The sequence below is a fragment of the Balaenoptera ricei genome, chromosome 19, assembly GCF_028023285.1.
Source record: "Balaenoptera ricei isolate mBalRic1 chromosome 19, mBalRic1.hap2, whole genome shotgun sequence".
NCBI classification, from domain to species: domain Eukaryota; kingdom Metazoa; phylum Chordata; class Mammalia; order Artiodactyla; family Balaenopteridae; genus Balaenoptera; species Balaenoptera ricei.
In genome coordinates this window covers 60177620-60205185 of record NC_082657.1, presented here as the reverse complement: position 1 = coordinate 60205185, position 27566 = coordinate 60177620, and the positions used below count along the sequence as shown (strand labels likewise).

The 27566-nt window shown below is 48.4% G+C and overlaps 3 protein-coding genes across 4 annotated transcripts in view; 2 read left to right on the top strand and 1 right to left on the bottom strand.

Annotated features, from left to right (window-relative positions):
- KIAA0513 (KIAA0513 ortholog) overlaps window positions 1-21997 on the bottom strand; it is a 57338-nt gene extending 35341 nt beyond the window's left edge. The window contains exons 1-2 of one of the 2 annotated variants that reach the window (XM_059904300.1): window positions 21841-21997; window positions 19281-19394 (exon numbers count right to left, since the gene is read on the bottom strand). The gene's annotated coding sequence lies outside the window, so the exon portion shown is untranslated. The remainder of the gene's footprint in view (window positions 1-19280; window positions 19395-21840) is intronic. The other variant, XM_059904299.1, reaches the window with a different exon arrangement.
- Window positions 6951-7307, top strand: LOC132353432 (large ribosomal subunit protein eL39). The gene has a single exon (XM_059904633.1). It carries the CDS (start codon window positions 6997-6999, stop codon window positions 7150-7152), a length of 156 nt encoding a protein of 51 aa, XP_059760616.1. The 5' UTR covers window positions 6951-6996; the 3' UTR covers window positions 7153-7307.
- Window positions 20929-23135, top strand: LOC132352980 (uncharacterized). Its single transcript, XM_059903776.1, has 3 exons — window positions 20929-21051; window positions 21694-22181; window positions 23099-23135. The coding sequence occupies exons 1-3, from the start codon at window positions 20929-20931 to the stop codon at window positions 23133-23135; spliced, it is 648 nt and encodes a 215-aa protein (XP_059759759.1).
- The last annotated feature ends 4431 nt before the right edge of the window (window positions 23136-27566 follow it).

The window sequence follows — 27566 nt, the reverse complement described above, 5'->3', positions numbered from 1 at the left end:
ACATCAAGTCTACACAATCTCTTCTTGGAAATTCAACATTTTCCATTTCATTTTATGAAGCCAGTATCACTCTCTGCCAAATCAGACAAAGACAGTACAAGAAAATGACAAACCAATATCCTTCATGAACATACGTGGAAGTCAAATACAGCATCATATGAAAAGAATTTAATACATCATAACCAAGTGGAGTTTATCCTGGGAATATAATGAAAAAAATCAAACAGTGTAATAATCCACTGTGTTAACGGTCTAAAGAAGAAGAATCATATGATCATATAAACTGAAGCAATAGGAACAAAAAAGCATTTGACAAAACTCAATCTCATTTATGACAAAAATTCTCAGCAAACTAAGAATAGAAGGGAACTTCCTCAATCTGATAAAGGGCATCTATAAAAACTCTGGGACTTCCCTGGTGGCGCAGTGGTTAAGAATCCGCCGGCAGTGCAGGGGACACGGGTTTGAGCCCTGGTCTGGGAAGATCCCACATGCCGTGGAGCAACTAAGCCCATGCGCCACAACTATTGAGCCTGCGCTCTAGAGCCCGCAAGCCACAACTACGGAAGCCCACGTGCCCAGAGCCCGTGCTCCGCAACAAGAGAAGCCACCGCAATGAGAAGCCTGCGCACTGCAATGAAGAGTAGCCCCCACTTGCTGCAACTAGAGAAAGCCTGCACGCAGCAATGAAGACCCAATGCAGCCAAAAACAAACAAACAAACAAAACTCTGTATCTAACATTACACTTAATGGTGAAAGACTGAATGCTTTCCCTGTAAGATTGGGAACAACAAAAGAATATCCGCTCTTACCATTCCTATTCCACACAGTATGGGAAGTTCCATCTAGTGCAATAAGGCAAGGGAAAGATATTAAAAGGCATTGGAAAAAAATACTGGAAAGAAGAGAATAAACCTGTCTCCATTCACAGACGACATCTTGTCTAAGTAGAAAATCCCAAGGAATCTTTCCTTAAAAAGCCCTAGAACTGATAGGTGACTTTAACAACGTTGCAAGATGCAAGGTTAACACAAAAATTCAATCATATTTCTATACACTACAAACGAACATTTGGAAATTGAAGTTAAAAACTGAATAGCATTTCCAATAACTTGAAAAAGTGACTACTTAGGCAAAAATCTAACAAAACATGTACAGTATTTGTGTGCTAAAGAATCCAAAACACTGATGAAAGAAACCACAGACTACTTTAATAAAGAAAATAACTATCGTGTTCAAGGACTGTTAAGACTCAACACAGTAAAGATGTCAAGTCTCCCCAGACTGATCTACAGGTTTCATGAAATTCCTATCCCAGCAGGATTTTTTGGTAGATATAAACAAACCTATTCTAAAATGTATATAGAAAGACAAAGGAACTAGAATACATGAAACAACTGTGAAAGAGAAAAACAGAGTTGGAGGAATCATACTTTCTGATTTTAATCATACTTACTATAATAGCTATGGTAGTCAAGACAGTGTCATGGAGGTGGGTGACAGACACACAGATCAATAAAACAGGATGGAATCCAGAAACAGCCCCACACAAGTACAGCCAACTGATTTTTGACAAAGATCCAAAAGCAGTTCAATGGAGGAAGGACAGTCATTTCAACAACAAATGGTGTTGAAATAACTGGACATCCATGAACAAAGAAATAAATAAACAGAAAAACCTTGACCTAACCCTCACACCTTATAAGAAATTAACTCAAATGGATCCCAGACCAAATGTAAAACAAAACTATAAAACTTTTAGAATAAAACAAGGTGAAGAGTTCTTAAACACTATGACATTGAAAGCACTATCCAGAGAAGAAAAAGGTGATATACTGGACTTCACAAAAATTAAAAACTTTTGCTCTGTGAAAAACACTATTAAAAGAATGAAAAGACAACTTACAGACTAGGAGAAAATATTTGCAAATCACATTTCCAGCAAAGGACTTGTATTCAGAAAATAGAAAGAACTCTCAAAACATAACAGTAAGAAAACAAAGAAGCCAACCTAACAATGGGAAAAAGAACAGACACTTCACCAGAGATGAAACGGATGGTGAATAAGTAGATAAAAAGGTGTTCAACATTATTAGCCATGAGGGAAATGCAAATTAAAACCATGATGAGCCACAACTACACACCTGCTAAAATGGCTAAAATTAAAAAATACTGATAATATCAAGTGTTGGCAAGGATGCTGAGCAACTGGAACTCTGTGTTGCTGGTGGGGATGCAGAATGGTTTGGCAGCTCTTTTGTTTGTTGTTGTTGTTTTTTTAAAAAAAAAAACTTCAATTTTAGGATAGTTTTAGATTTACAGAAAAGTAACAAAGATAGTACAGACCTCCCATATACCCCACATCAAGTTTCCCCTACTGTTAACATCTTATATTAATTAGGTATATTTGTCATTATTCGTGAACTGCTATTAATCCATTCTCATTAACTAAAGTCTGTACTTTATTCGTATTTCCTCAGTCTTTTCCTAACGCCCTTTTTCTGTTCCAGGATCCCACATGACACTATCATCATGTCTCCTCAGACTCCTTTCACCTATGACAGTTTCTCAGACTTTCTTTGTTTGTGATAACTTTGACAACTTCGAGTATTTGTCGGGTATTTTGCAGAATGTGCCTGAGTGGGGATTTGTCTGGTATTTTTCTCATGGTTAGACTTGGGTTATGGGTTTCGGGGAGGAAGACCACAGAGGTAAAGTGCCATTTTCACCACATCATTTCAAAGTCACATACCATCAACTTGACTTCTCACCGTTGACCCTGATCACCAGGCGGAGGTCATATTTACCAGGCTTCCCCACTGTAAAGTGCTCTTTTGTGAATCTCCCCTTCCAAACTGTGCTCTTGGGAAGGAGGTCACTACACGCTGCACCCCCTTAAGGAGTAGGGAGTTATGCTCCAAGTCCTTCAGGGTAGAGGATCTACACACATCATTTGGAATTCTTCTGCATGGGAGATGTGGGGAGTTTCTTATAAAGTTAAGCATATACTTACCACATAACCCAGCAACACCTAGATATGTATTCAAGACAAATGAAAACTGAGGTTCACACAAAATTCTGTACACAAATGTTTCTAGCAACTCTATTCATAATCGCCCCAAACGGAAAACAACCCAAATGTCCTCCTTTGGGTGAATGACTAAACAAACTGTGGTGTACCCACACTAGAGTCCACGCTCTCAGCAATGAAATCCTACCACACTTAACACCTCAGTGAACCTCAAATGCGTGATGCTGAGTGGAAGACGGTCCTCAGAAGCTCACCTAAGGCAAGACTCCATTTATAAGATGTGCTCCAAAAGAAGGTGGTGCAGGTTGCCAGGAGTTAGGGATGGGGTGCAACAAGGGGGAACCCAAGGGAGATGTGGGGTTTATGAAGAAAATGTTTTGTCTCCTAATTGAATTTGTGGTTACACAAATCTTTATGTATTTTAAAATTCACAGATATGTACTCCAAAAAAAAGGTCAAGTTTACTATATGTTAATTAAAAAAAAAAAAAGAGGTGGAAGCAGCCAGCCAAGTGCCCAAAACAAGGGCTAAGTGAACAGTAGTTCCCTTTTCTTATAAAAACCGGGGCCCTAGAGACCCCAGGCTCCTCAGCTGCATAGCTGACATTCCCTTGGCATCCAGCCTAGCGCGTGTCCTAGATTTCTTGGTTCGGTGGCTACCTGTGTCCACATGCCCCCCAGGTGTCCATTGGGAACCACACACCCTTCCTGACAAACAGGTTCTGAACCTGAATCCCTAGAGAACGTGAGCAACCAAACCAGTCCTTTCAACCTCCGTGCCAGCTGACCTTAAAGGATGGCACCTCCCTACACGTGGGCTGTCCTTCTTCTGCAGGTAGACAGACAAGTGAGAAAAGAGGTGGAGAACGGGGGGGAGTCCTCGATCCCAGAGTCCCTCGTTTTTCTGTGACTTTTCATCCTTTGTCTGCGTGGAGGAAGGGGTCAAACGGGTAGAAGCTACTCTGGATGAAGTCAGTTTTGTTTTAAAACTAAACAGGTAAGAAACCGCTGGCAGAATAGCCACGTGTAACAGGTGTAGCTGCAGTGAAGACACATGGTAAGAAAGGTTTAACGAGAGAAAAACTCACAGAAATGCTTCCTACTGGAGTCTCTACGTGAAGCACAGAGACCAAAGTCACGACAGTAAAGTTAAAAGACGCGGCAGTGTCAGCACACGGGCCCACTCGCTGCCCCAGGGCTGCACACGGCTCCCCACCGCCGGCCAACATCTCCCGACCCCTACTGCAGGAGGATGCCACTGGAAGACGTGCCTCACCCACTGGGGGTCCAGCCACGGGCCCGAGACAAGTACAAAAGCCCAAGCTGGACTTAAGGATCAAGGTCAGGAACCCAGAGGAGCTCCACTAAGCCTCGTGAGCTGACCACTGGTCTGACATCAACGCAGCCTGAGGGGGCTGAAGGACAGGCCCCCTCCACACACGCACGGGGCAGGACTCGGTCCCCTCTCTGCGGTGACGATGACTTAGGATCACTGAATCTTTGAGGTGGGACTCAATTTCAAGAGCCCCCGTGCTACAATGTTAACACACAGTCATGGGCCCTCCGCTGAAGCATCAAACGCAAGCACTCTCTCCCCAGAGAACCTGCTCACTTGGCAGTAAGACAGCCCCTTGCAGCTCTGGGAGGAGCTGGGTGGCAGCCCGGGCCTCCTCTCCACCCACTCTTTCCTGCCAAGGAAACGTCCAGGACCGCGTCTGTCTGTTACAGACCATGCCCATGACTGGGGAGGAACACCTCCTTTCTCAAGGGAAGCACTGCCTTCTGGCGATGGCAGGAGACAGGCTGATTCCAGAGCTGCTGGGAGAGTTGGGGTCTCACTCTTCTGCACCACGGACAGTAAATGCAGTCGAAGCTCCCCCTTGGGGCCTGGTTTCTGAGTCACCTCCCTGCAAGCCTTGACGGGGTGACACAGGAGCCCACCACCTCCCCTTCCTGGGGACCCGTGGCCCCTGAGGTGCACTCTGGGCCCGGGGTCCCCTCCTTCCTCCGAGGTCACGCTGTGGACCCAGCTTCCTCACTACTGACTGGACAAAGGCGCTGAGCCCCAGAGACCTCGTCGAGTGTCCATGAGGAGAAGAGACAAGCCTTCTTCTTTCTGAGCCAGTGTGGTTTTTAGGAAACAGAGATGGGGAAACGTTCACGCCTTTCTAAAGGCACGAAGGTCCCTGTAAGGCGTTTCAGGCAATTTAACACACGTCAGTCACGCAGGGCAGATTGGGGAGGAGGCCACACTCTCTGTGCTGGGCCACAGCCCGACCCAAACCTCTTCCGGCCATCGGCCCGTCTTTCCACCCAAGGCCCAGGGCTCAGGAGAACCAGGGGCGATGGCTCTGGGTCCCCTGCTGGGGTGAGACAGGATGCCTGCTTCCAGGCTGCCACCTCCACGGCTGGTTTTGTTTGTTCTTTCCTCGAGTGATTTACCCCCAGTTCCCCACTGCTGCCCCCTTATTGAGCAAATGTGAGTATATTCCTAAAATCCCATTCCAGACTCTTCGTGTTAACGTAAGAGATCCCACGTGCCTTTGGACCCAGAATCCCCTAAAACATGACATGGAGGAAAGTGTCATCTCATCAAGGGCCTCTGACCAGACCATACTTGCTAGGTTGTTCCAATGACCAGAGAGACAGACGGACAGACAGAGGCAGAAAGAGAGTGAGAGAGACGGAGACAGCAAAAGGGACACAGAGAGGGAGACGGGGGTGGGGTGAGGGTGGGTTTCAATGCTGGATCTAATGACAGAGTATCATCAATTCTACAGAGTGGTCTGAGATGTGAAATGAGAGTCTTTCACCAAACCTTTTAAAGAGTTTTATACCAGCCATGATAGAAGCTATACACAGTCACATTTTTCTAAAAATTTTCTCCCCCTGGCAAATTTTAATTTGAATAAAAGGATGGCATTTCCAGACATCTCAAAAGAGTCACTGCTCCCACCTCTCACACATTTACCTGAGACCTCCTGCCACACCTGAGTCCTGCCGTGGTTCCCCGTGTGACGTTCTCTCTACAAGGTCAAAGCCACCGCTCCCTACTGCTGCTTCCGCCAACGACAATGGCATGAGAAAGCCAAGCTGACTTGGACTGTTCTTTTCCATAATGCTATTACTATTATTTAGTACTTTTTAATAATTAAATGATAATTGCAACCAATACTCATTGTATGCTCACGACACACCAGGCCCTGAGCTAAGTGCTCTATGCTGAGAACCTGATTTAATTCTCCTGTAACACAGAAGCTAGGCTAGTATTATCCCCATTTTACGGCTGAAGAAACTTTAAGGCTTAGAAAAGCTGTCTAAAGAGCTTTTTAGATAGGTATTTTTCAGTAGCTGTCTAAAGCCATAGAGCTAAATACAAGAGTCTAGATAAGCCCCGGTGGAGTCTGAATCCACAGCCTTGCTGTAGGGCAAGTAGGTAACTGTGCTCATTTGGGGTACAGATAAGGACGCTCCAAAGAGCCGTCAACGACTGGAGTGGATTAATCCTCCCTCACCAATCCCTACCAGAGAAGACAACCTACAGGTCTTCCTGTTTGGAAGTGATACAGGCAACGTCTGATTTAGCAATATGACATTTATTCCAAAGCATTTAAAGAAATTTTCTAATTCCTATTTTAGTAGAGACAGGCAAACAAGGAGGGTTTAGCACTTTTCACCCACAAATGCTAGGCTTTCATATTAGTTACTCAGGGCCTTCAGGAAAAAAACTGAACGATTTTAAAATAATAATAAAAGAACTGGGAATTCCCTGGCGGTGCAGTGGTTAGGACTCCGAGTTTCCAATGCAGGGAGCACGGGTTCGATCCCTGGTGAGGGAACTAAGATCCCGTCAGCCGCGTGGCACAGTCGAGAAAAAAAAAAAAAAAAAAAAAAGAGAAAAAAGAATAAAGGAGCTCTTTTTCTCTTGTCCGCCATCCTATGTGCGGTTGGATTTGCTCCTCGTCATGTCTTCTCACAAGACTTTCAGGATCAAACGATTCCTGGCCAAGAAACAAAAGCAGAATCGTCCCATTCCCCAGTGGATTCGAATGAAAACTGGTAATAAAATCAGGTACAACTCTAAGAGAAGACATTGGAGAAGAACCAAGCTGGGTCTATAAGGAGCCTCACATATGAAGTGGCACACATAATCAGAACATCACTAGTGTCTGGGACAGCTGCCTGTGTTTGATGCTCTCTCCTCTTTTCTTGATCTTTCCTCACCACTGCTCACTGTGTAGCTCAGTAATAAACATGTGAACCTTTTGTTGGAACTGTTAAAAAAAAAAAAAAAAAAAAAAAAAAAGAATAAAGGAGAGGCTTCCCTGGTGGCGCAGTGTTTAAGAATCCGCCTGCCGAAGATACTGTTGGTGAGGAAAAGGGAAACCAACAGCCCTAACGCAGCCCACCCACTCCTTTCCCCGCCTTCCTCATTCTTCTTTTGCTTCTTGTTTGCAGATCCACAGTTGAGACCCTGTGCTCTGTATGTCAAAGTCACACTTGGCTCATTGTTTCCAATGTCTCCACCCTTCGGATACAGGACACCAGTCTGCCGGGCCTTCGAGGTCTCAAATAAAAAAGCGAGGTCTTCTATAGGTTCTTCTTCAGCAAGTCTCTCTGTCTGAGGTGCTTAGAATTGTGTAGAAAGATGGCCTCCATAAAAGATGAGAAAAATATCTTTTACGAAGACATTAATATATACGTGAGTGTAATTAAAATGCCTTTTTGGTGTAATATTGTTAATGATTGGTATGCAGAGGAAAAAAAAAATCCCTGAGTGTCAGTTACTGTGAAAGAGGCATATTTTCAGTTGTTGCTTTATTGGGCACTTGCACCTAAATCCATTTGCTGGATGTAATTCGAGCTGCTCTGAGCCCAAGGAGTTGAAGGAAGCGGTCAGTGTCCATCAGTGAGACCCATGCTATTTTTATGCTGACGGCTTTTTCACCCTCTGTTTACAGTGTTAACTGACAGATTCCACAGATGGTCATTAATTCAGAGACATCGTTAGCCTACCATGTCAGTTTTAATGAATACTTGGATGAAAGTTAATATAGTGATGAAAAACTAAATGCAGGAATTTATTGCTAGGGACGGTTGGTTCATGACATTTTGCAGCATGGATGTTGGCACATGCAGAGTGAAAACTTTGTACTGAAGAATTCAGCTGTTGAACAAATTTCTTGGGTTTTGCTGTTGACGCAGCGATGAAAATGTGTATCAAAGTCGTTAATGGGATTGCTGGACTATCAGGTTATGTAACATCCATCATCGATGAAACAGCATTATTCCAATAGCATGCAGATGTTAACAGTTCACATTTTGTAATTAAAGAAACTGTGGGATTTAACTGTTATCCTTGAAGGAGTTGAACTCAAAATAGTTTTGTTTACAGCTTTGTTGCAGTAGGTAATAGTCTATTCACATCTCTGCATTTAACTTAGAAAATGACTAACCCAGTAATTCAGGGAGTTGAAACTAAAAACAAGTGACATTTCACAGCAAGTGCTGTTTTGAGTCTTTGACTCCTGCGATTCCATATAATTAAGTGGCATTGTTCTGATGACTGCAGCATGTCATACAATCTGATACTGCAGATTCTGCTCAAAGTAATCTGCCAATTTACTGCATATGTGTACTAAGCAGGTTATATTTATCTGAAAAAAGAGTCTATTTGAAATTGTTCATTAAACTTGTTAAGCGTATAGGATTTCCATTGGCAAGTGTTTTTGCTTGGACATCTGTTTAAAAAGTAACTAAATGATCTTCATGAGAAGTGTGTATATTCATCTGTTTTAGTTTTGTAGATTGAGAGAGCTATTGATCTGGTATCAGGATGACCATTACCCATCTTTTCACAGCCTGTCTGACTACAGGTGTTTTGTCTTATTTTTTGACATCCTTCCTTGTATTAACAGTCTATGGCAAATCCGTCCCAGCGAGGGGAACTCCCGGCAGGGGGGCCTCAGAGGGTAGCAGGGGCCTCCGAATCCGCCCGCGCCTTTGAGTTTGGGGGGTGGGAGACTGGGCAGCGGGTTAGGCTTGGGGGGCAGATTCCAGATGCGTAGGGAGGCTTCCCTGGGGCGGTTTTGGGTATCACGACCCTGCGAGAGCCCGCCCGTCTCCGGAGAGCCTAGTCAGACCCGGCCAGGGGCCCGCGTAATCAAGACTGCAGGATCGCGTCCCACCCACCGGCTTGCGGGGACCCCAAAGTCAAATGCAAAAGAACCAGTATTTTACGAGGAAGAGAGAATCTGTAGTTTCATTCTCAAAGAAGTCTCTAACCCCCAACAGGTTTAAGCGACTGGTGGTCGCTGTTCCCCAGCGGGAAAAGACACGGCTTGTGACTTTTGAGCAAGTGCTTGGGACGGGGACGGGGGAGGGGGTGTTTTGGGGAGTGCGGGAGTTGCTCCTGGGTTTTACAGTCAGTGAGGACATCTTTGTTAGAAAGGTAAGGGGTCTTTCTGCTCCCCGATATCACTCTCCTTCACGGGACCTTTTACCCCTCTTTTCCGCCCCCCTTCTGCCAAAGAACTGTTTGTAAACAAAGCTCCGGTCTTCCAGCCTTCTCTCCGCCCCCATCAAACCTGATACTTCCCCCAAACTCTCCCCACTAGTCTCGGAAATCCTTACACAGGACGGATATTCACAATTTTCACAAGTAATCCTGAAAGAAGGCGGAGGGGAAGCCTCCTAAATGGTCCCACATTGCAGCCGCGCTGATTAGGCCCGGGATGCATTCCCTTTCTTTCCTGCCTCCCAACCCCTCCCCTCGCAGCCCGGCAGCGGCGGGGCGGGCGGCGGGAATTCGGGGCCGTGGGAGGGGTGTGTGTCTACACCCGGGAAGCACCCGGGGCGGGGTGGCCTGCGGTGGAGCGCGCGCAGGGCGGGGGTACGGGGGGTAGGGGAGGGGGAACTGCGAGGAGCAGGGGACGCGGGCTCGCCAGGAGTGCCTGCAACTGGAGTTGGACCTCAGTGCCAGTGCTCAGCCGGAGTTCCGAGCAACACTGCCAGGGGGTGGAGCGGAGAGAACCGGGCACCCCTCACTCTTCGTCTTCCCTCCCTCTGCCTCCCTGCTCTTGTCATATCCTGTCTCTGGCCTGATATTTCACGCGAGCAAATGGAAGGGGATTACAATGAAGATTTATGTGTGTTCCGAGCGCGGCTGGTTTCCCAGTGCAGGGAGCCGAGATCGCTGCTTCCCATTTCCATTTTTCATTCGCGCTTTGGGAGTGCAGTCGGGCGCGGGGGGAGCTTGTCTGCGCGGCGGCGGCGGGCTGATCACAGGGCTCCGCGTCTCCCAGCGGGCCGCGAGACTGTGAGAAGGACTTGCCAGCGCGTCGCCCCCGGCGGGGCTGGAGCCTGCCCCCTCCTCCCCCAGCCAGGCTTTGTTTCTCCCCTCGCTCACCCCTCCTCCTCCCCGCCCCCTTACTTCTGGGACCCAGGTGCATCCTTGCTTTCCCTTCTCTTTGCCCTTCTCCTTGTCTGCGGAAAAAACAAAAAAAAAAAAAAAAAAAACAAACAAAAAAAAACAGTCTATGGAGTGTGGGGATATGATATAAATATACAGTTATATAAACCCGAGAATACGCTGCAATCTCTAGTTCCTTTGGATACCTTAGAAGTAATATGTTTGTTGGAGGCACTTGTGCTATTTGTTTAATGTTTTGATTTTACAATTTTTGGTGTATTCTCATCAGTCTTAGCTCTAGAGTTCAAGCTCTCACTGGGCAGTGATTACTGTCTATCTGATGTGCAATTTGGCATCCAATAAATGATTTTTTATGATGGTGACAAAAAAAAGAATCCGCCTGCCAATGCAGGGGACACGGGTTCGAGCCCTGGTCCGGGAAGATCCCACATGCCACGGAGCAACTAAGCCCGTGCACCACAACGACTAAGCCTGCGTGCCATAACTACTGAAGCCTGCACGCCTAGAGCCCGTGCTCCGCAACAAGAGAAGCCACCGCAATGAGAAGCCCGTGCACCACAACGAAGAGTAGCCCCCGCTCGCCGCAACTAGAGAAAGCCTGTGCGCAGCAACAAAGACCCAACACAGCCAAAAATGAAATAAATAAAATAAATTGATTTTAAAAAGAGAAGAAGAAAGGAGATGTTTGAAAAGGAGCAGGAACAAAACCGTTATGCACTACGTAATTCTAGATTTTGTTTTACTCGAATAAAACCCCAAGATGTTAGGCTTGGATGAGACTTCAGATTTCCAGAAGACGGTGGCAGCTGGCAGACAGACAAGAAAGCGATGGGGCGGCAGACAAGAAGTTCAGGGGAAAGGCACAGACTCATGGAAGCTGCCCTAAGATGGGAAATGGAGACCCAGGGCAGGGAAGGGACGGGGGATGGCGAGTCAGCAAAGCTGCACAGTGCTGCCCACAGATCTGCGTCTGGAACCCACACTTTCCGCCCACAATGTCACCAGCCGACTAAAACAGAGACCCAGGGACAAGGCGGGGCCACTACTACCCCGGGACTGGTTTGTCATCTCTGCTCAATGCCGAGTCCTGCAACTTCACCATCCAAGGCCAAGAACAGAGCTGCTGCCTCACTTCTTGGATGGAGGCCGTACCAGCGTTGACGGATAACAGGTGTTATCTTGTAGCGTTCAGGTCATTCGTGCGACAGACATTTGTTAAGCCCCTACCATGCCCTGTGAACTGTGATTAAGTCCTGGGGATACAAAGATGAACAGGATATGGGCCTTCCTTTCCCAAACACAGTCTAAGAAGAGACAGACCTAAGTAAATGATTATAACAACGGGACAAGTGCTGTAATTCCAGGATGCAGACGTGCACGGAGGCCCAGAAGCAGGAGCCTTCGATGCTGCCTGGGGAGACTTAGACGGCGCTTCCTGGGTCAAATCTGGTAGGAGTCTGCCAGTCAGACGAGGGAAGACAGTGCAGGAGAAAACAGCACGAGGCAGCGGGCGAGGGGCAGTGGGAACCACCCCGACACACACAACTGTTCAGACTTACTCAGAACTAGTCGGAGGATTGGGAAAGATAAAAAATATTGCCAAGTCTAGCACAACTCTACATTTGCAAGTGTTCCCCAAAACCTTAAAATCGAAACATATACGATCAATCCCTTTTCTACCCACAATACTATGAGAGCTGAATTCTCTTATTCTGCGGGGCCTTAACATTGAACAAGAATTGAAATATATGTAATTTTGCACTCCAGTCCTGCTTCTGAGAATAAATACGTGTTTGTTTGTTTGAAAGCGTAGCTGGCAGATGTTTATTTCAACGTAGGTGAAAAGAGATGGGTTTCTGCTGCTGCTTTGCTTCAAAGGTTTCCAAACGGCTTCCAAGGGTTTAAAGTGCATTGATCCATGGTTCTCGAGGCCCGGGCTTCTCCAGATGTCTTCTCTGCAGAATTCTAATTCATGCTGTAAACGTGGGGCTGATTTTCTTTCATCTCAAGGGCTCTAGCTGGAGGCAGCTCCCGTTTAGGCTATCCTTTCAGGAAAAGAAATGATAAGTAGGGGCCGGTTTACATGAAAGAGAGACAAGGGAATGAAAGGATGGGGCCCGGCATAGAACCTGTCAAGTTTCTGGAGACTAATAACCTCCGTGACGTCACCAGAGGCAATTCAGAAACACAGCCAATGTGGAGCCGTGCTGATCTACAGCAGGGCTTCCAGCAGTGGCTCCGTCAACACGCAGGCTGGATAATTCTTGGTAGTGGGGTCTGTCCCGTGTGCCAAACTGTAGCACTGTTAGAAGCATCTGTTGCCTCCACCCACTGGATGCCAGAAGCAACCCCCAGTCGTGACAACCAAAAGGTCCCTAGATGTTGTCCCCAGTTGAAATCCCTGATCTAGATTAACTCCTAGCAGTAACAACACCCGGGTCTCAATCCTGTTAACTGCTTCCTTTTGAAAATCCTTCTCTCGTTAGTATCACTGTCACTCCCCCCCAAAAAAGCCCAATAAAGAATAATCATGGGGACTTCCCTGGTGGCTCAGTGGTTAAGAATCCGCCTGCCAATGCAGGGGACATAGGTTCGAGCCCTGGTCCAGGAAGATCCCACATGCCGCGGAGCAACTAAGCCCGTGCGTCACAACTACTGAGCCTGCGCTCTAGAGTCCACAAGCCACAACTACTGAGCCCACGTGCCACAACTACTGAGCCTGTGCTTCTACAGCCTGCGCTTCTAGAGCCTGCAAGCCACAACTAATGAGCCCACGTGCCTACAGCCTGTGCTCCGCAACAAGAGAAGCCACTGCAATGAGAAGCCCGCGCACCACAACAAAGACCCAACACAGCCAAAAATAAAAAAACAAATAAATAAATTTATATTTAAAAAAAAAAAAAGAATAATCATGATGGGCCTTTGACAATACACAAGTCCCGATATGAAATAGTTAGGGACCTAGAAGAAGCAGGGAACCTTGTGCATGCAATTCCCCTGATTAGAAGAGGCTCCAAACGGCACTACCTACTGAGTTGCCTCTGGGACATGAAGAGGATGGAGGTGAGGTTCGTTTGTTCGGTCATGTGTTTATTTGATCACTCAATAAACATTCTTGAGCATCACAGGGTGCCAGGTGCTGGGCCACGTGGACAAGGCAAACCAAAGTCCAGGCCTCCAGGAGCGTGTGCTCAAGTCAGAGAACAGAGGTAAACAGACAGCATCATGGTCCGTCATAAGTGCCGTGAATGAAGCACAAGCAGGTTATAGCTGCAGCCACTGTCCCCATGTGGTCACTGAGCGAGGGAATGCGGCTCGTTCAAACTGAGACGTGCCAACCGTGCAGATCCCAGACTTGGCGCAGAAAGAGAATGTACGCTGTCTCGTTAATAATTTTTATGTGGATTAGATATGTCAACGATAATACTCTTGGATTATCTTGGATTAAATAAAATCTACTAGCAAAATTAACTGGGCCTGTTTCCTTTACTTGTTTCGTGCGGCTGCTAGAAGCTGAAGCCCATGCACGTGGCTCAGCCTGAGAGACCTCCACCACCAGCGAACTCGGCCCCAGGAAACAACAAGTTCATGGGCTCTGCGGTGGGAATGAACTTGGCCCAGCTGAGGCCGGCAGAGCTGCAGGCCGTGTACTAGGCAGGGGCTTGGGAGCCAAGTTAAGGAGTTGGGATTTCATCCCACGAACAACGGGAGAGCACTGGAGGGTCTGCACCAGGGGAACGCCACAGTCTGTTTTCGATTTTGCAAAGATGCTGCACTCGGGCGGCTGTGCAGAGAGGCGACAGGCACAGAGGCAAGGACAGAGCAGGACCACCAGGCGGGAGGGCTCAACCTAGCAGGACCCCTCGGGTTTCAGCCCCTCGACGTGACCTGAGAGATGCGGTCTTTGCCACAGGGCACAGGATTCTTGTTAATTCCCCTTACGTTAGATTTTGATTATGCAGACGACCTCTTTCGCCCTCCTCACTTTCTTCTTTCAGATAACTAAAATTTTTTTCTTTTTCTTTTTTTTTTTGGCCTCACCACACGGCATGCGGGATCTTAGTTCCCCAACCAGGGGTGTCCCTGAAGTTTTTCATCACCCACACCGAGCTTCGCTTCGGGGTTCTAAGAGTGACCCTGCTGCTTCAGGAAGTTCAGCATAATCTACCCCCTCCTAGAGCAGAGAGGGAACCGGACCAGCTTTCCTCCGTGGACTGGTTTCCTATTCCTGTACACCACCACACGAATTAAGCGGGGAGGGGTCTTAGGTTTTCACTGTTCTGATCTCACTTACTTCTTTTACTTCATTCTTGGTACTTACTATTTATTTATTTATTTTTATATTTATTTTTGACTGTGTTGGGTCTTCACCCCTGTGCGAGGGCTCTCTCCAGTTGCGGCAAGCGGGGGCCACTCTTCATCGCGGTGCGCGGGCCTCTCACTATCGCGGCCTCTCTTGTTGCGGAGCACAGGCTCCAGACGCGCAGGCTCAGCAGTTGTGGCTCACGGGCCTAGTTGCTCCGCGGCATGTGGGATCTTCCCAGACCAGGGCTCGAACCCGTGTCCCCTGCATTGGCAGGCAGACTCCCAACCACTGCGCCACCAGGGAAGCCCTTGGTATTTACTATTAACGCACAGTTCAGTTCCGTTTTCTTCTCTGGCGGGGTTTCTTCCCCCACTTTTCTTGGGCCCTATTTTTGCACCTTAGCCTCCCTGCTTCACCCCCAAAGCCTCCCACTCGAGGATGTCAGCTGCACAGCGACCCTCCAAGCTCATTTCCTCTGGTACTCTCCCTTTGCTCTGCTGACCCGAGAGTCTCCTTTTTCCCCAGCTCACTGGTCATTCTTGCCACTGGTGAGTCTTCTTCTCTGACTCATGCTTGGCTGTGATGCAAAGGCCTCAGAGCACACCTGTCTGTGAAAGGCTGTCCCTGAGGAGCACGGCCCGCACCCAGGCACAAGCTTGCACATGTGGATTTGGTAAAGAGGAGAAAAAAATAATCCCCTTTTCTCTCTCTCTTTTTTCCCCTCCGAATTTACCATTTCTTTCAGCTTTTGTTGGAGATTATCCCTACGGTGTGATGAGTCTTGGTCATTCGTTTTGTATCTTTTTTTTTTTTTTTCAGTCTTAACTGAATTTGTTACAATACTGCTTCTGTTTTGTTTTGGTGGTTTGGCCATGAGGCATGTGGGATCTCAGCTCCCCGACCAGGAATTGAACCCACACCCCCTGCATTGGAAGGCGAAGACTTAACCACTGAACCGCCAGGGAAGTCCCGTCATTTTGCATCTTTAGAGGCAGGAGAACATTTCTTGAATGAGTCCAGAAAGCCTGAGGGATGACAGATTTTCCTTCTGGGAGGTTCCTCCTCTGGGGCACAGCATGGAGTGTCACCCGTGTGCCACACTGGGATTACGCTGCCTTTGGAGAGCTATGAAGATGCCACCAAACTCAGGGGAGATGACATGTACACGCAGCTTTGGTACCTGGACGGAACCTGCCTGGAGCTGCGCGCCAGCTCTGCCCTGACAAGCAGATGTGACGGAGGCACATCGCTCTGCCTCTCTGTGCCTCAGCTTTCTCAGTTGTGAAACGGGGAGGGTAACAGCAGCTCCCCCGTTAGCGTTCTTGTGAGGGTCAGTGACAACCCCCAGAGCGCACCCGGCACAGCAAATCCGAGCTGGAACACACCGTCTCGATGCCCTGGGGAAACACGCCAACAGCTGCCCCTCCCTCCTTCCTTCTCTGAGTTTCTGCACTCACCTCTTCATCAGGGCTAACCCTGAAGTTCAAGGAACCTGATCTGAAAAGCACCCCATAAATACAAGCTCTTTCCCCGCACTCTTCCCTGAAAGCCCCACATTTTACCGTTACAGACTCATTTCTTTTAAGCACCTCCCGTCTAAATATAAAACTCTTGGCTGAGGTGTTGTCATTCGCTCTTAGCATCTGGGAACAGACCAGCCTCTCAGGTGCCCACAGCAAGGGGTCTGAAAAGGCCGGAGGAAGGAGGACCGGAAAGCAGGGATGGGAGCACAGCCCGTGGGGTGGGGCGGGGTGGAGGTGATACTTGGGGACAGTAAAGGACAGCAAGGTCTCTGCAAGGAGAGAGAAGAGACTGGTGGAGATGGTGCCACTGGGGAAGAGACTGGGAAGCTGGGGGAGGGTAGGGGAAGCAGTGACAGAAACCACTTTTCACTGGACATCTTTCTGTATTATTTGAGTTTTGTACCATCTGCATGTATGACCCAGCCAACAAAAAATGAAATAAGGGAGGGGGGGATATTGGGTATTTGGGTGAGACAGAGCCAGAAACAAAAAGGTCTCTGAAGGCGAAGGGACAAGTCGCGTTGGCTATTTTGCTGGCAGCCTGCCCTGCTCTCACCCTACCCCCCCACCCCGGGCCCAAATCAGAAAAGTCTCTCTATGAACTCCTGCACGTCTCATCTTTAGAACATCAGCAATACTTTTTCAGGGTCAAAATCTGAGACACTGAAACTCAGAATTCTCCAGACCTTACTTAAAAGCCCCTCAGAATCACTGGAAAAGCCCAACAAAGGAAAAACACGACTTCTCTGATGTTGTGGCCTCCGGCTTTGACCAGCTGCGCGAGGTCTGACCTGGGAACATCGTGTCCAGCTGCACCGTTTATCTCACTGTCAGTGAGCCACTCCTCTACCACAAGGACGACGGGGTAAAGCAGAAGGCCAAGGGAGGAAATCATCCCTCCAGGGCCCCTGAAGAGCCTTCAGAGAAACCCGCCATCCTACCCTGGGCCAGAGCCATGGCCACCGGTGGGTGGGGGAGGGGAGGAGAGGCCACGGGCTCTGCAGTCAGTCAGGAGGTTGGTCGGGTCCTGCACGACCTCGGGCAAGTCACTCAATGGCTCAGACCCTCCCTCCCCTCACCTGGGACACACACAGATCACAAGCTGTTAGTTGCGAGTTGTAAGGATCACAAACGCTTTGGGCACAAACATCCAAAACGATGTCCTTAGCCTGAAAAATAACCCAGCCCCTCCTGCCAGTTTTTCCCTTTAAAAGGTCAATGGATTTCGAAGTTAGAAGGTGTTATGCATTGAATTGAACAAGGAAAAGAGACGTTGAAGTCCGAAGCCCTGGAACCTGTGAATGGGACCTTATTTGGAAACAGGGTCTTTGCAGATGTAATTAGTTAAGATAAAGTCATTATGGAATAGGGTGGGCCCCAAATCCAATTTGACTGGTGTCCTTACAAGAAGAGAGGAGACAGAGACACACACACAGAGGGAAGATAATGTGAAAACACACACACACACACACACACATGCACACACACACATGCACGCACGCACATGCACACACACATGCACGCACACACATGTACACACATGCACGCACATGCACACACGCACATGCACGCACACATGCACACGCGCACATGCATGCACGCACATGCACACACACATGCACGCACACACATGCACACACACACACGCACGCACACACGTGCACGCACGCACACGCACGCACACACACACACACGCACGCACACAGGTGCGGAGAACGCCATGTGGCCACAGAGGCAGGAGTAGGAGTCATGCAGCTGCAAGCTGAGGAACAGAAAGGATGGCTGGAAACCCCCAGAGGCTGGGAGGGGGCCACGAACAGACGCTCCCTCTGAGCCCCCAAGAAGGAACCAACCCTGCTGACACCTTGATTTTGGCTGTCTTGTCTCCAGATCCATAAGAGAATATCTATTGCTTTAAGCCCCCCAGTTTGTGGTACTTTGTTAGAGCAGACCTACGAGACTCATACAGAAAGGGATCTGGTTTTACTGTCTATCTAATGCTTGAATTCTCGTGCTCAATGGTCAGCTAGCCAGCCTATGGATGACTGTCTCTAGTAAAAGAAGACTAGTTTAGTATCTACCAATGCAGCAAGCCCTCCCATCTTTGAAAAGGTCTGTCGTAAAAATCATTCATTCAACAAATATTCATTGAGCACCTACTACGTGCCAGGCACTGTTTGGGGCACTGTTGATACAATGGTAAAATGGGGAGCAGACAATAAAAGCACTTAGAAATAAAGCCATTTCTGATGTTTTGAAGAAAGCAAAACACTGTAAGATGAGTGAGTGGGCTGGGGACCAGGATGAAATGATTTATATTGTTAGGGAAGGTCCCACTAAGCATGTGATACTGGACCAGTGACTTGAGAGACAAGGAGTCAGCCACGGAGAATCTGGCCGGAGGAACAGCCAGTGCAAGGACCTAAGGCAGAGCAAGCTAGACCTGGTCAAGGCACAGAAAGAAAGAGGGACTTTTGTGAGAGAGTGAGAGAGTGTTAATTGATGAAGCTGGAGAAACAAGGAAGGTCAGTCAGTCCTCGTATAGTAGACCCAGGTAAGAAGTTTGCATCTGACCCCAAGACTACTGAGAAGTCACTGGGGAGAGACATGATTTGATTCTTAGTTTTTAAAAGATCACTCTGATACCATAAAGTTCTTATAACTGAAGTCTTTTTAAGTATAACTTTTGTCCTTTCATTCTTGGGATCTTGGACCTCCACAGAACAGGTCTAATAAATGACGTTCCTGAATCGTGGCTCCCAAGAGTTCCAGGCTTACCAGCTCTAATTCATCCCCCACTGTAGCAACTTCCAGTAAATATGCTTGATGTTTTTTTCTATGTCCTTCATTAAATGCGATGCCCAGAAAAGAACTCGATATTCTAAGCATGAAGTAGATGAGAACTTTCACCTCTGTCATTCCAGATCTACATGTCCATTGATGTGCCCCAAGACTGCCTTGGTTTTAATTCTGTTTTGTACCACTGACCTGCTGAAACACATCTCAGATAACCTCCGCTGGTGTCCTTTTTCAGATCTAGATGCTCAGATCGAGAAAACAGGATTCAAGCTTATTCTTCCCTAATGAGAACAGCTGTGCCCTCTTTAAAAAAAAAAAAAAAAGTGTCACCGTAACGCAAACAATGCCATGTATAAAAAACTGGATAAAATAAACAAAAGTACTGGGTCAACTCCTCAGGTTTCACAACCACTGCATTTTTCTTCCAGGTGGAGGACAAGGAAAATGATTATGGCAAGTTTCCCTAGAATTGCTTTGGTCTCTTGCATCACAGGGCTGAAGACACCTAGACTGTTAGGAAACACTGAGCGCTTGAGCAAAAGACACTCCCTGCAATCATACTTCCTACTAGATTTCTCAAAGACTTAAACAAATCTGAGTAGGTGCAGACTCCCAAGCCTGGGACAGAGGGAAGTGGTGAAGAGGATCTACACCTGCGCGCCAAGCTGACTTAGCAGGTGGGGCAAGCGGTGGGAGAGAAGGCTGCTGGGAAAGTCCTAGGGCCCTGGGATGTGTGTAATCTGTCCTCATCCTTCCCACATCCCACTTGGCGGAGTGGAGACAGGCCACTGCATCTGGTATCAGATGGCTACGGTTAACACTCTGCTTTGCCCCCTAGTAGCTAAGTGACCTTGAGCAAGTCACTTATTAGCCTGTTTCCTCATCTGTGACGTTTGTGAAGATCAATTAAGATTCTGTGTGAAAGCCGTTTGCAAATTACGCTGTCCTGTAAAAGTGAGGGGTTATCACTGGCAATAAGGATTTTTACCCCTCCCTTTGCATGTCATGAGGGTTGACTTTTCCTGACGTTTTCTCTTCCCACGCTGCTTCTGATGGTTCTTTTAACCGGATTATTTTCTTTTTTGAGGGAGGATGGGGAGGCATGTAGCATGACTCATCCCACCCCAAACCCTTCCTAAAGACTATCCTAAAAGAAGTGCCCTCAGAGCCATTTGGGGTCACCCCAAAGCAATTTACCTTCAAAGAACCAAAGCTATTGTCATGCAAAAAGAAGCACATCTAACATCTGTGGATACCCTCCACTCTCTGGAAATCCGAAGCAAGTTATTTAAGGTTTGTGATTTACTCAGGTCACCGAGTAGCTTTTCATTGGCCTTAGTTGTTACGTTCTCAAGTAACATGAACTATCTTCACATTAACTCACACAGGCCATACAAAAGACAAACACTGCAAAAAACAAAACAAAACACGGGAATGTACTCCAGAACCAAATGAGAAGCTAATCTGCTGCTCGCTAAAGTGCCTACGCCTGAGTCCTTAGCCATCTTCGTTTCTTTAATGGAAAATGAGAATCTCATGAGTCAACTTTCTCATTGTGAGCTGATCTCAATAGCCGGTCGCCCTGTGTTTCAAATGCGTAAGCAGTCCTATTTCTGCACAAAGTGGAAATAAAAACCAGTGACAGCCCAAGGGAGAGAAGGAACAATGGGAGAACATACACTTCCAAAGAGAACCGTGAAAAGATGGGAAGAAGCGCTCACGTGTAATACAACTGGATTTTTTTTTCTTTGCTTAATTCGGTGTTAAGCATCTTGGCTGCCCTGGTTTAGGGTGAGGGAGGGGGTGCCTCTAAGCAAAGCCTTAGCATCAGGTGAGAATGGTCTGGAGGGCGGTCGGGCTACAGCAGCCTGGTCCCGGACAGCTGTTGGCTTGCCTCCAAACGCTGACTCGCCTCAGGGACAGCCTGCATGTCAAGCACCTCACCTGTGCCAGCTCAGAGGTGAGTTCCTGCCCAGTCTGCAGGCTGGCACCCTGGCCTCACACTTAAGCAGAGTCACAGGAGCTGGCTCGTGCCCACTGCCAAGTCCTCTCTTCCTCTTCCCAAATCCAATCGGTGTACAACCCAGGGAAGCCCAGACCCCACCAAGGGGAAACTCGCAGCCAGCTCCAGAAAGACCGCATCCTGTCCTTTCCAAGACCCCGGACGCTGGTCCAGGCCACCCTGAACCAGCTGTTCCAAACAGCCTCTAACACTGTGTCGGTAGTGCTGGCCCCTCTGCAAAGCTCCTCCTGCTTCCCGATCGTGGGGAGGAGGGGGCCCTGGGAAGGCACAAGCTGAGCCCTTCCTCCTTGGCCCCCATGCCGCCCCCAGCTGCCACCCCAGGAGCAGAGGGGCAGCAAACTTAAAATCCAACACACAGCACAACTTGGCAAATGTCTCTCCCAGCCCGGTCCCACGCACCCCCTCCCCAGCACGCCCTTCCAGGAGTCGAGGCGTGGGGGGAACCGGCTCCGTCCCTAAGCCACCTGGCGACACCGTCAGCCACCCGGGAGCGGGGACACCTTGTCCAGCCCCCCCCCCCCAGGTATCGCACTGCTCCTCACACGGTGGGCTCCTGCCCCCCCTTCCCATTTCCTGCAGAAACCCCAGAGGCCCTCGACCCCACCCCACGCTCCCTCACCCGCCGGCCCCCGGGCGCTCCAGCTGTCGCCCCTCGGAGAGCCCCCTCGCCGCCAGGAGAACCCGGCACGCCCTCCCCTCTCGGCCGCTGGCAGGGTCCCCTCTCACCGCGGCGGGGGCCGGCCGGCCGGCCGGGCGGACGGGGAGCGACCGGGCGCCGTTTGGCTCGGGAATGCGGTCACTGCGCCGGCCCCAGACCCGGGTCCTTCTGAGGCGCCGGCCCGCGCGAGCTGTCAGTCAGCTGGCCGTGCCCGCCCCCGCCCCCGGCCCCGTCTGCGCAGGCGCGGGGCGGCCCGGGAGTGGCGTCACGTGACGGGGCGGTGCAGCTGTCGGCGCCTGGCCCTCCGGAGGGTTTCGGCCCACGTCCCGCGTCTCTCGGGCCTGGGGGTCGCCCCTCGGCGGGAGGCCTCGTCCTACGGCCCTGGGAGCACGCTCGGGGACATCCCGCTGTTCGCTCTAACAGAAGGTCCCGGGAACCCCGTTTGCTGGATCTGCTCAAAACTAGGGTGTTCTCCCAGGCTGGGCAGAGCTGGGTGGGCGCAGGCCGCTCTGCAAACAAATGAGTGGGTGATTTGCTGATTTTGGAGAGGGGAGCCCCGGCAGGGAGCCAGAAAGTATGGCCTGATTCTGGTTGCTTCCCCGCCGTGGTGTCCGCACCTTTAAAACAAGGATGCCCTTTGCCATTTCCTCCTCGCCTATTTCAGAGTTAGGGTGACGTCTTGACATTAACGAGCATACTTGTAAAACAAGTCAAGCGAGGATGTATGGAATAGAAGGGCAGTTTGAGGCCGATTGATTTTTTGAAAGGGGGCTTCTTAAAAGCTGATGTATTCCACCCTCTGCTCCGAAACTTCTAGGCCAATCAGCATCTTTTCACCAGATACAATAAACACAGTTTTCAGGCTGTCGGGTTTGGGTTTCTTCCACGTCTCTTCAATTCAAACAAACAAACCAAAACCACAAAAGGTAAAAAATAAAAGCATCTCCTACGGGAGCTTTTTCAGTTCTAGAGCAAATACAGAAATGTAAACTGACACCCCCTCCCAGTAATTTTGCGGTTATGGCAAAGTTGGTTCCAGCACCTAGCAAAACAGAGTGTGGGCTCTGATGCCTCAAATTCTCTAAAGACCTTTCCAGGGCTACACTGCAGAGCTACAGTGCTCCTTCTGGGGGTTGCCTGTATGACATAATAAAGCTCTGTCTTTAAATGAATGCCCTGGTATCTGAACTAGGGCAGGCTGTCAATTTCAGAAAACTGGGGGTTCTCCGAAGTCCTAGCAGTTAGGCAGGAGGAACTAGAGGTCTGCCATGTAGGAGAAAAGATGACATATGGATTGATGATCAAGTGTCTTTCCTGTGCCCCAAGCATGGAGCTGCTGATCGCTGGGAAGGTGGCCTATTGAACTTAAGACTTTCTGGGAGGGAGGACTTCCCTGGCGGTCCAGTGATTAAGACTCCCTTCCCCGCTGCAGGGGGCATGGGTTCGATTCCTGGTTGGGGAACTAAGATCCTGCATGCCCGTGTGGTGTGGCCAAAAAGTTAAGAAAAAAGAAAAAAAAAAAAACTTGTTGGGGGAAGTTAAAGGGACCAACGTGGAGGAAAAAGCTGGGAGCTGTGGTTCCACAAGAGTTATGGGGCCTTCAGCTCCACAGGTCCATTCCAGATTTGCTTGACCAGCTCAGTGTAGCCATCATGTGCAAGAAACCGGATCGCTGGGTGTTTTAAGCTTGGTGTGAATTCAGGAAGGGAAGGAGTGTAAGGTGGCGTTCATTCCCTTATGTGGGCACTGCAGATTGGTGGGCATGCCATTGGTCCCTGTGAGTTTCTGCCCTGCGTCCAGCAGAATATAAGCCCATCATGAAGACTTTATGGGATGGAGGAGGGTCATATCTGTGGCTAGAGGAAGTCCTCCCTTGGTTCAGTGAGTGAACCCAGGCATGGGTTCTTGCAGCCTTGTTCTGACTCTGGAGATACCAACTATTCAGGAAAATTGGAAAATGTGAGTTCATTCAGGGTCGGATTCCATTTGGGGGAAAGGTCATTTCTCCTCAAGAGATTCATATGGACCTTATCTCTCCATACCACATAGAAGATATTCTGTACTTGCCAGAAAGTTGGAGAGAGGCAGATGATATGGCCATTTTATTAAAAAAAAAAAAGGGGGGGGGGAGTGAGTTCTACAAACCACAGACCAGTGAACTTGACATTGGGCCTGGGAAGCATTCAGGCCAGATAACTCATGAAAAACATCTGTGACCCCTCAGAAGAGGAAGCACCAATGTCAAAGACCAAGTCATGCTGGCTTAACCATGAGATTTCAAGCTATGAAATCTATAGACTGGTAATTCAAGGAAATATGATAGAAGTAGTGTATTTGGACCTGGAAGGTATATTTACCAAAATTCTTTCAGTAATAAGTGACAGAAATCCCGGCAAACTGGTTTTTCAAAAACAGGGAATATAGTGGCTTACATAACTGAAAAGTTCTGGGGTTGGTCCAGCAGGATCCAGGGGCCAAGTGATGTCATCAGAACTTGGTCTCTCTCCTCTTCTTGACTGCTTCCCTCTGAGCTGGGCTTCATTCTCAGATCAGGTTCTTTTTATAGAGTGGTCTTCAGCAGCAACAGGCTTATGTTCTCTCAACTTAGCAGCTCCTGTGGAAAAAAAGAATTTTCTCCTTCAGTATTTCCAGCAAAAGTCTCAGGATTTGGTCTGAATGGACCAACATCACTCATGTGCTCAGGCCCTTAAACCAACCGCTGAGGCCAGGTTTTGGGAATCAGCCCCACCTAACTACTGGGTGGAGAGGAAGGGAAGGGTGGGTGCCCATGGGAAACTGAGGTGCTCTTGCCAGGAGAAGAGGGGTGGATTTGGGGCAGGCAAGGGAAAGCAACAGGGACTTCCCTGGTGGCGCAGTGGTTAAGAATCTGCCTGCCAACGCAGGGGACAGGGGTTCGAGCCCTGGTCCGGGAAGATCCCACATGCCTCGGAGCAACTAAGCCCGTGTGCCACAACTACTGAGCCTGTGTGCCACAGCTACTGAAGCCCGCGCACCTAGAGTCCGTGCTCCACAACAAGAGAAGCCACCGCAATGAGAAGCCTGCACACCGCAACGAAGAGTCATCCCCGCTTGCCGCAACTAGAGAAAGCCCGCGCGCAGCAACGAAGACCCAACGCAGCCAAAAATAATAAATAAATATATTTTTTTTAAAAAAAGGGAAAGCAACAGATACCTGGAACCAAGCATTTGCTAAGATATCTTGTGATATTGTATAACGGGCATGAAGAAAAGGTGGGAGAGATAGTATATTTATTTGATGGGTGAATCAATATTCAAAATACTTTGATTAGAGGATGAATCCAAAAAAGAACTACACAGGAGAAAGCAGGCAACGTGGCTTAGCATCAGTTCTTTGTTTCTGGTTGCCCACCATGTCTATTTTCCCTTCGCCCTAATATGACCACAAATTTAGTGGCTTAAAACAACACAAATTTATTATCTTACAGTTCTGGAGGTCAGGTCTTAAAATTGAGGTATCAGCGGGGCTGCATTCCTTCTGGGGGCTCAGGAAGAATGATTTCCTTGCCTTTTCCAGCTTCTAGAGGCTGCCTGCATTCTTTGGCTTGAGGCCCCTTCCTCCATCTTCAAAGGCAGTCCCCTTTAATCTGGAATAGTTCTCAGCTTTTCTTTGTCCTTCAAGACACTGATCTGTACAAGCTCGGGACTTCGCTTGTGGTCCAGTGTTAAAGAATCCGACTTACAATGCAGGGGATGCGGGTTCAATCCCTGGTCAGGGAACTAAGATCCCACATGCCACGGGGCAACTTAGCCCGCGTGGCACAACTACTGAGCCTGCACGCCTCATCAAGAGAGCCTGCGTGCCTCAATGAAGATCCTGCACGTGCCGCAACTAGAGGCCCGATGCAGCCAAAACTAAATAAAATAAAATAAATGAATAAATAATAAAAAATTTTTTAAAGTAAAAAAAAAAAATACAGGCTGCATGTTGTGTAAATGTCTCTCAGTTTAGGTTTTTCTGCCTGCTCCTGTATAAAGTCAGGTAACATATTTTTGTTTCTATTTTTTCTTATATATTATTTACTTATGTATTGGCTGCATCCGGTCTTAGTTGCGGCACACGGGATCTTTTGTTGAGGCGTGCGGTTCTCTCTAGCTGTTGTGCGCAGGCTTAGTTGCCCCGCCGCGTGTGGGATCTTAGTTCCCCAACCAGGGCTTGAACCCGCGTCCCCTGCATTGCAAGATGGATTCTTAACCACTGGACCTCCAGGGAAGTCCCCAGGTAACACATTTTTGACAGTAGTGCTGCATCACTGAAGTGTGTCCTCAGTGCATATCCTATCAGGAGGCACACACATTCGTTTGTCTCATTATTGCTGATGCTGTTTGACCCAAGGTTGAGATGGTGATACATTTCTCCACTGTCAAGGTACTTTTTTCCCTTTGTAAGTCATTGGTAATCTGTCGGGAAGATACTTTTAGACTACTTAAATATCCTATTTTCCAATGAATTCTCACCCAGTGGTTTAGCACCCATTAATGATACTGCTATGGTGGCTGCAGAATGGTGAGTGTTGGAATTCGATTGCTCCATCAGCATTTATTAGTTGACATTTCCCTGCATCTATTCTTTCCCTTCTCCAGTCTGTTCTCCAGTAAGCCACTGGAGTGAACTTTTTTTTATTATTATTGTTTTTTCCGCTGCACCACGCAGCTTGTGAGATCTCAGTTCCCCAACCAGGGCCATGGCAGTGGAAGCCCAGAATCCTAACCACTAGGGCACCAGGGAACTCCCTGGAGTGACCTTTAAAAACCACAAATGGGATCAAACCTTCCAGTGGCTTCCCCCCTCAGATGTGGCCAGAATCCCTCAAATGGTTGTTAGGGTCCTGCATGACCTGGTCCCTTCCAAGCTCTCCAGCCTGGTCTCAAGCCACTCCCCCCATGCCTTCCACACAGGGCTCCTTATAGAACTCCAAACAATCCACGTTGCTTTCCACGGAGGACCTCCCCACTTACCCCTTTGCCTGGAACTCTTCCTCCACCCCCTGCACTCCTTTACTCATCAAATGCCCTTGTTCTTCACATATCACATCCTAAAGGAAGCCTTCCACTGTGACCCCCAGATCAGGTCAGATACCCAGGTATACTCGCTCACCACACACGTCCTTTCCCCTTATAGGAGCACACCAGTTTGTAATTGTCCACTTTTTTATCTGTTTAATTAGTCTCTGAGCTCCACAACAGGTAGGAACTTTGTCTGGTTTTGCTCACCCCCGTGTCTGCAGCACTTAACATGGTTCCGAGAGTGGACGATTAAATATTTGTTGAATGAACCAATAGAGGTTTAAGATAAGGATCTGGAGGGTGGAGGCGGAGGAAAAGAAGAGGACTGAGTTATTGGAGCCAGACCACAAATGGGCAGGGACTTGCTTCCAGGCAACTTGGTGGATCAGGTCCTGGTAGGAGGAGCTGGGGGGGGGTGGGCGGATCACATCCCAGGTGAGCCCTCAGGACTTGGTACAGAGCTGCCATGTATAGCGCATGGCCTCGGGCTCCTTAGAGAGTGAGAATGTTATGGTAGAAACAGCAGGATCTTCAGAGCTGGACAGAATGAGGTCTGCAGGCTAGCTGTGCTCTGCTTCTTTGGGGCGATCACTTAACTCTGAGCCTGTTTTCTCAGCTGCACAGAGATCGTAGCAGTTTCACAGACATGAGGATGAAGAGAATCTATGAGTCAGTGAGGCTCCTCTCCTAGCTGTATGACCTTCAGCACACTCCTTAAACTCATTGGGCCTGTTTCTTCGTCTGAAAA

What these genes read in the sequence shown, in the direction of transcription:
- LOC132353432 (XM_059904633.1), top strand. Translation starts at nt 6,997, where the DNA reads ATGTCTTCTCACAAGACTTTCAGGATCAAACGATTCCTGGCCAAGAAA.
- LOC132352980 (XM_059903776.1), top strand. Translation starts at nt 20,929, where the DNA reads ATGGTCTGGAGGGCGGTCGGGCTACAGCAGCCTGGTCCCGGACAGCTG. An exon ending in TCACCTGTGCCAGCTCAGAG is followed by an intron (nt 21,052 to 21,693) that starts GTGAGTTCCTGC and finishes CATTTCCTGCAG; the next exon opens with AAACCCCAGAGGCCCTCGAC. An exon ending in ACGCTCGGGGACATCCCGCT is followed by an intron (nt 22,182 to 23,098) that starts GTTCGCTCTAAC and finishes CTGTGCCCCAAG; the next exon opens with CATGGAGCTGCTGATCGCTG.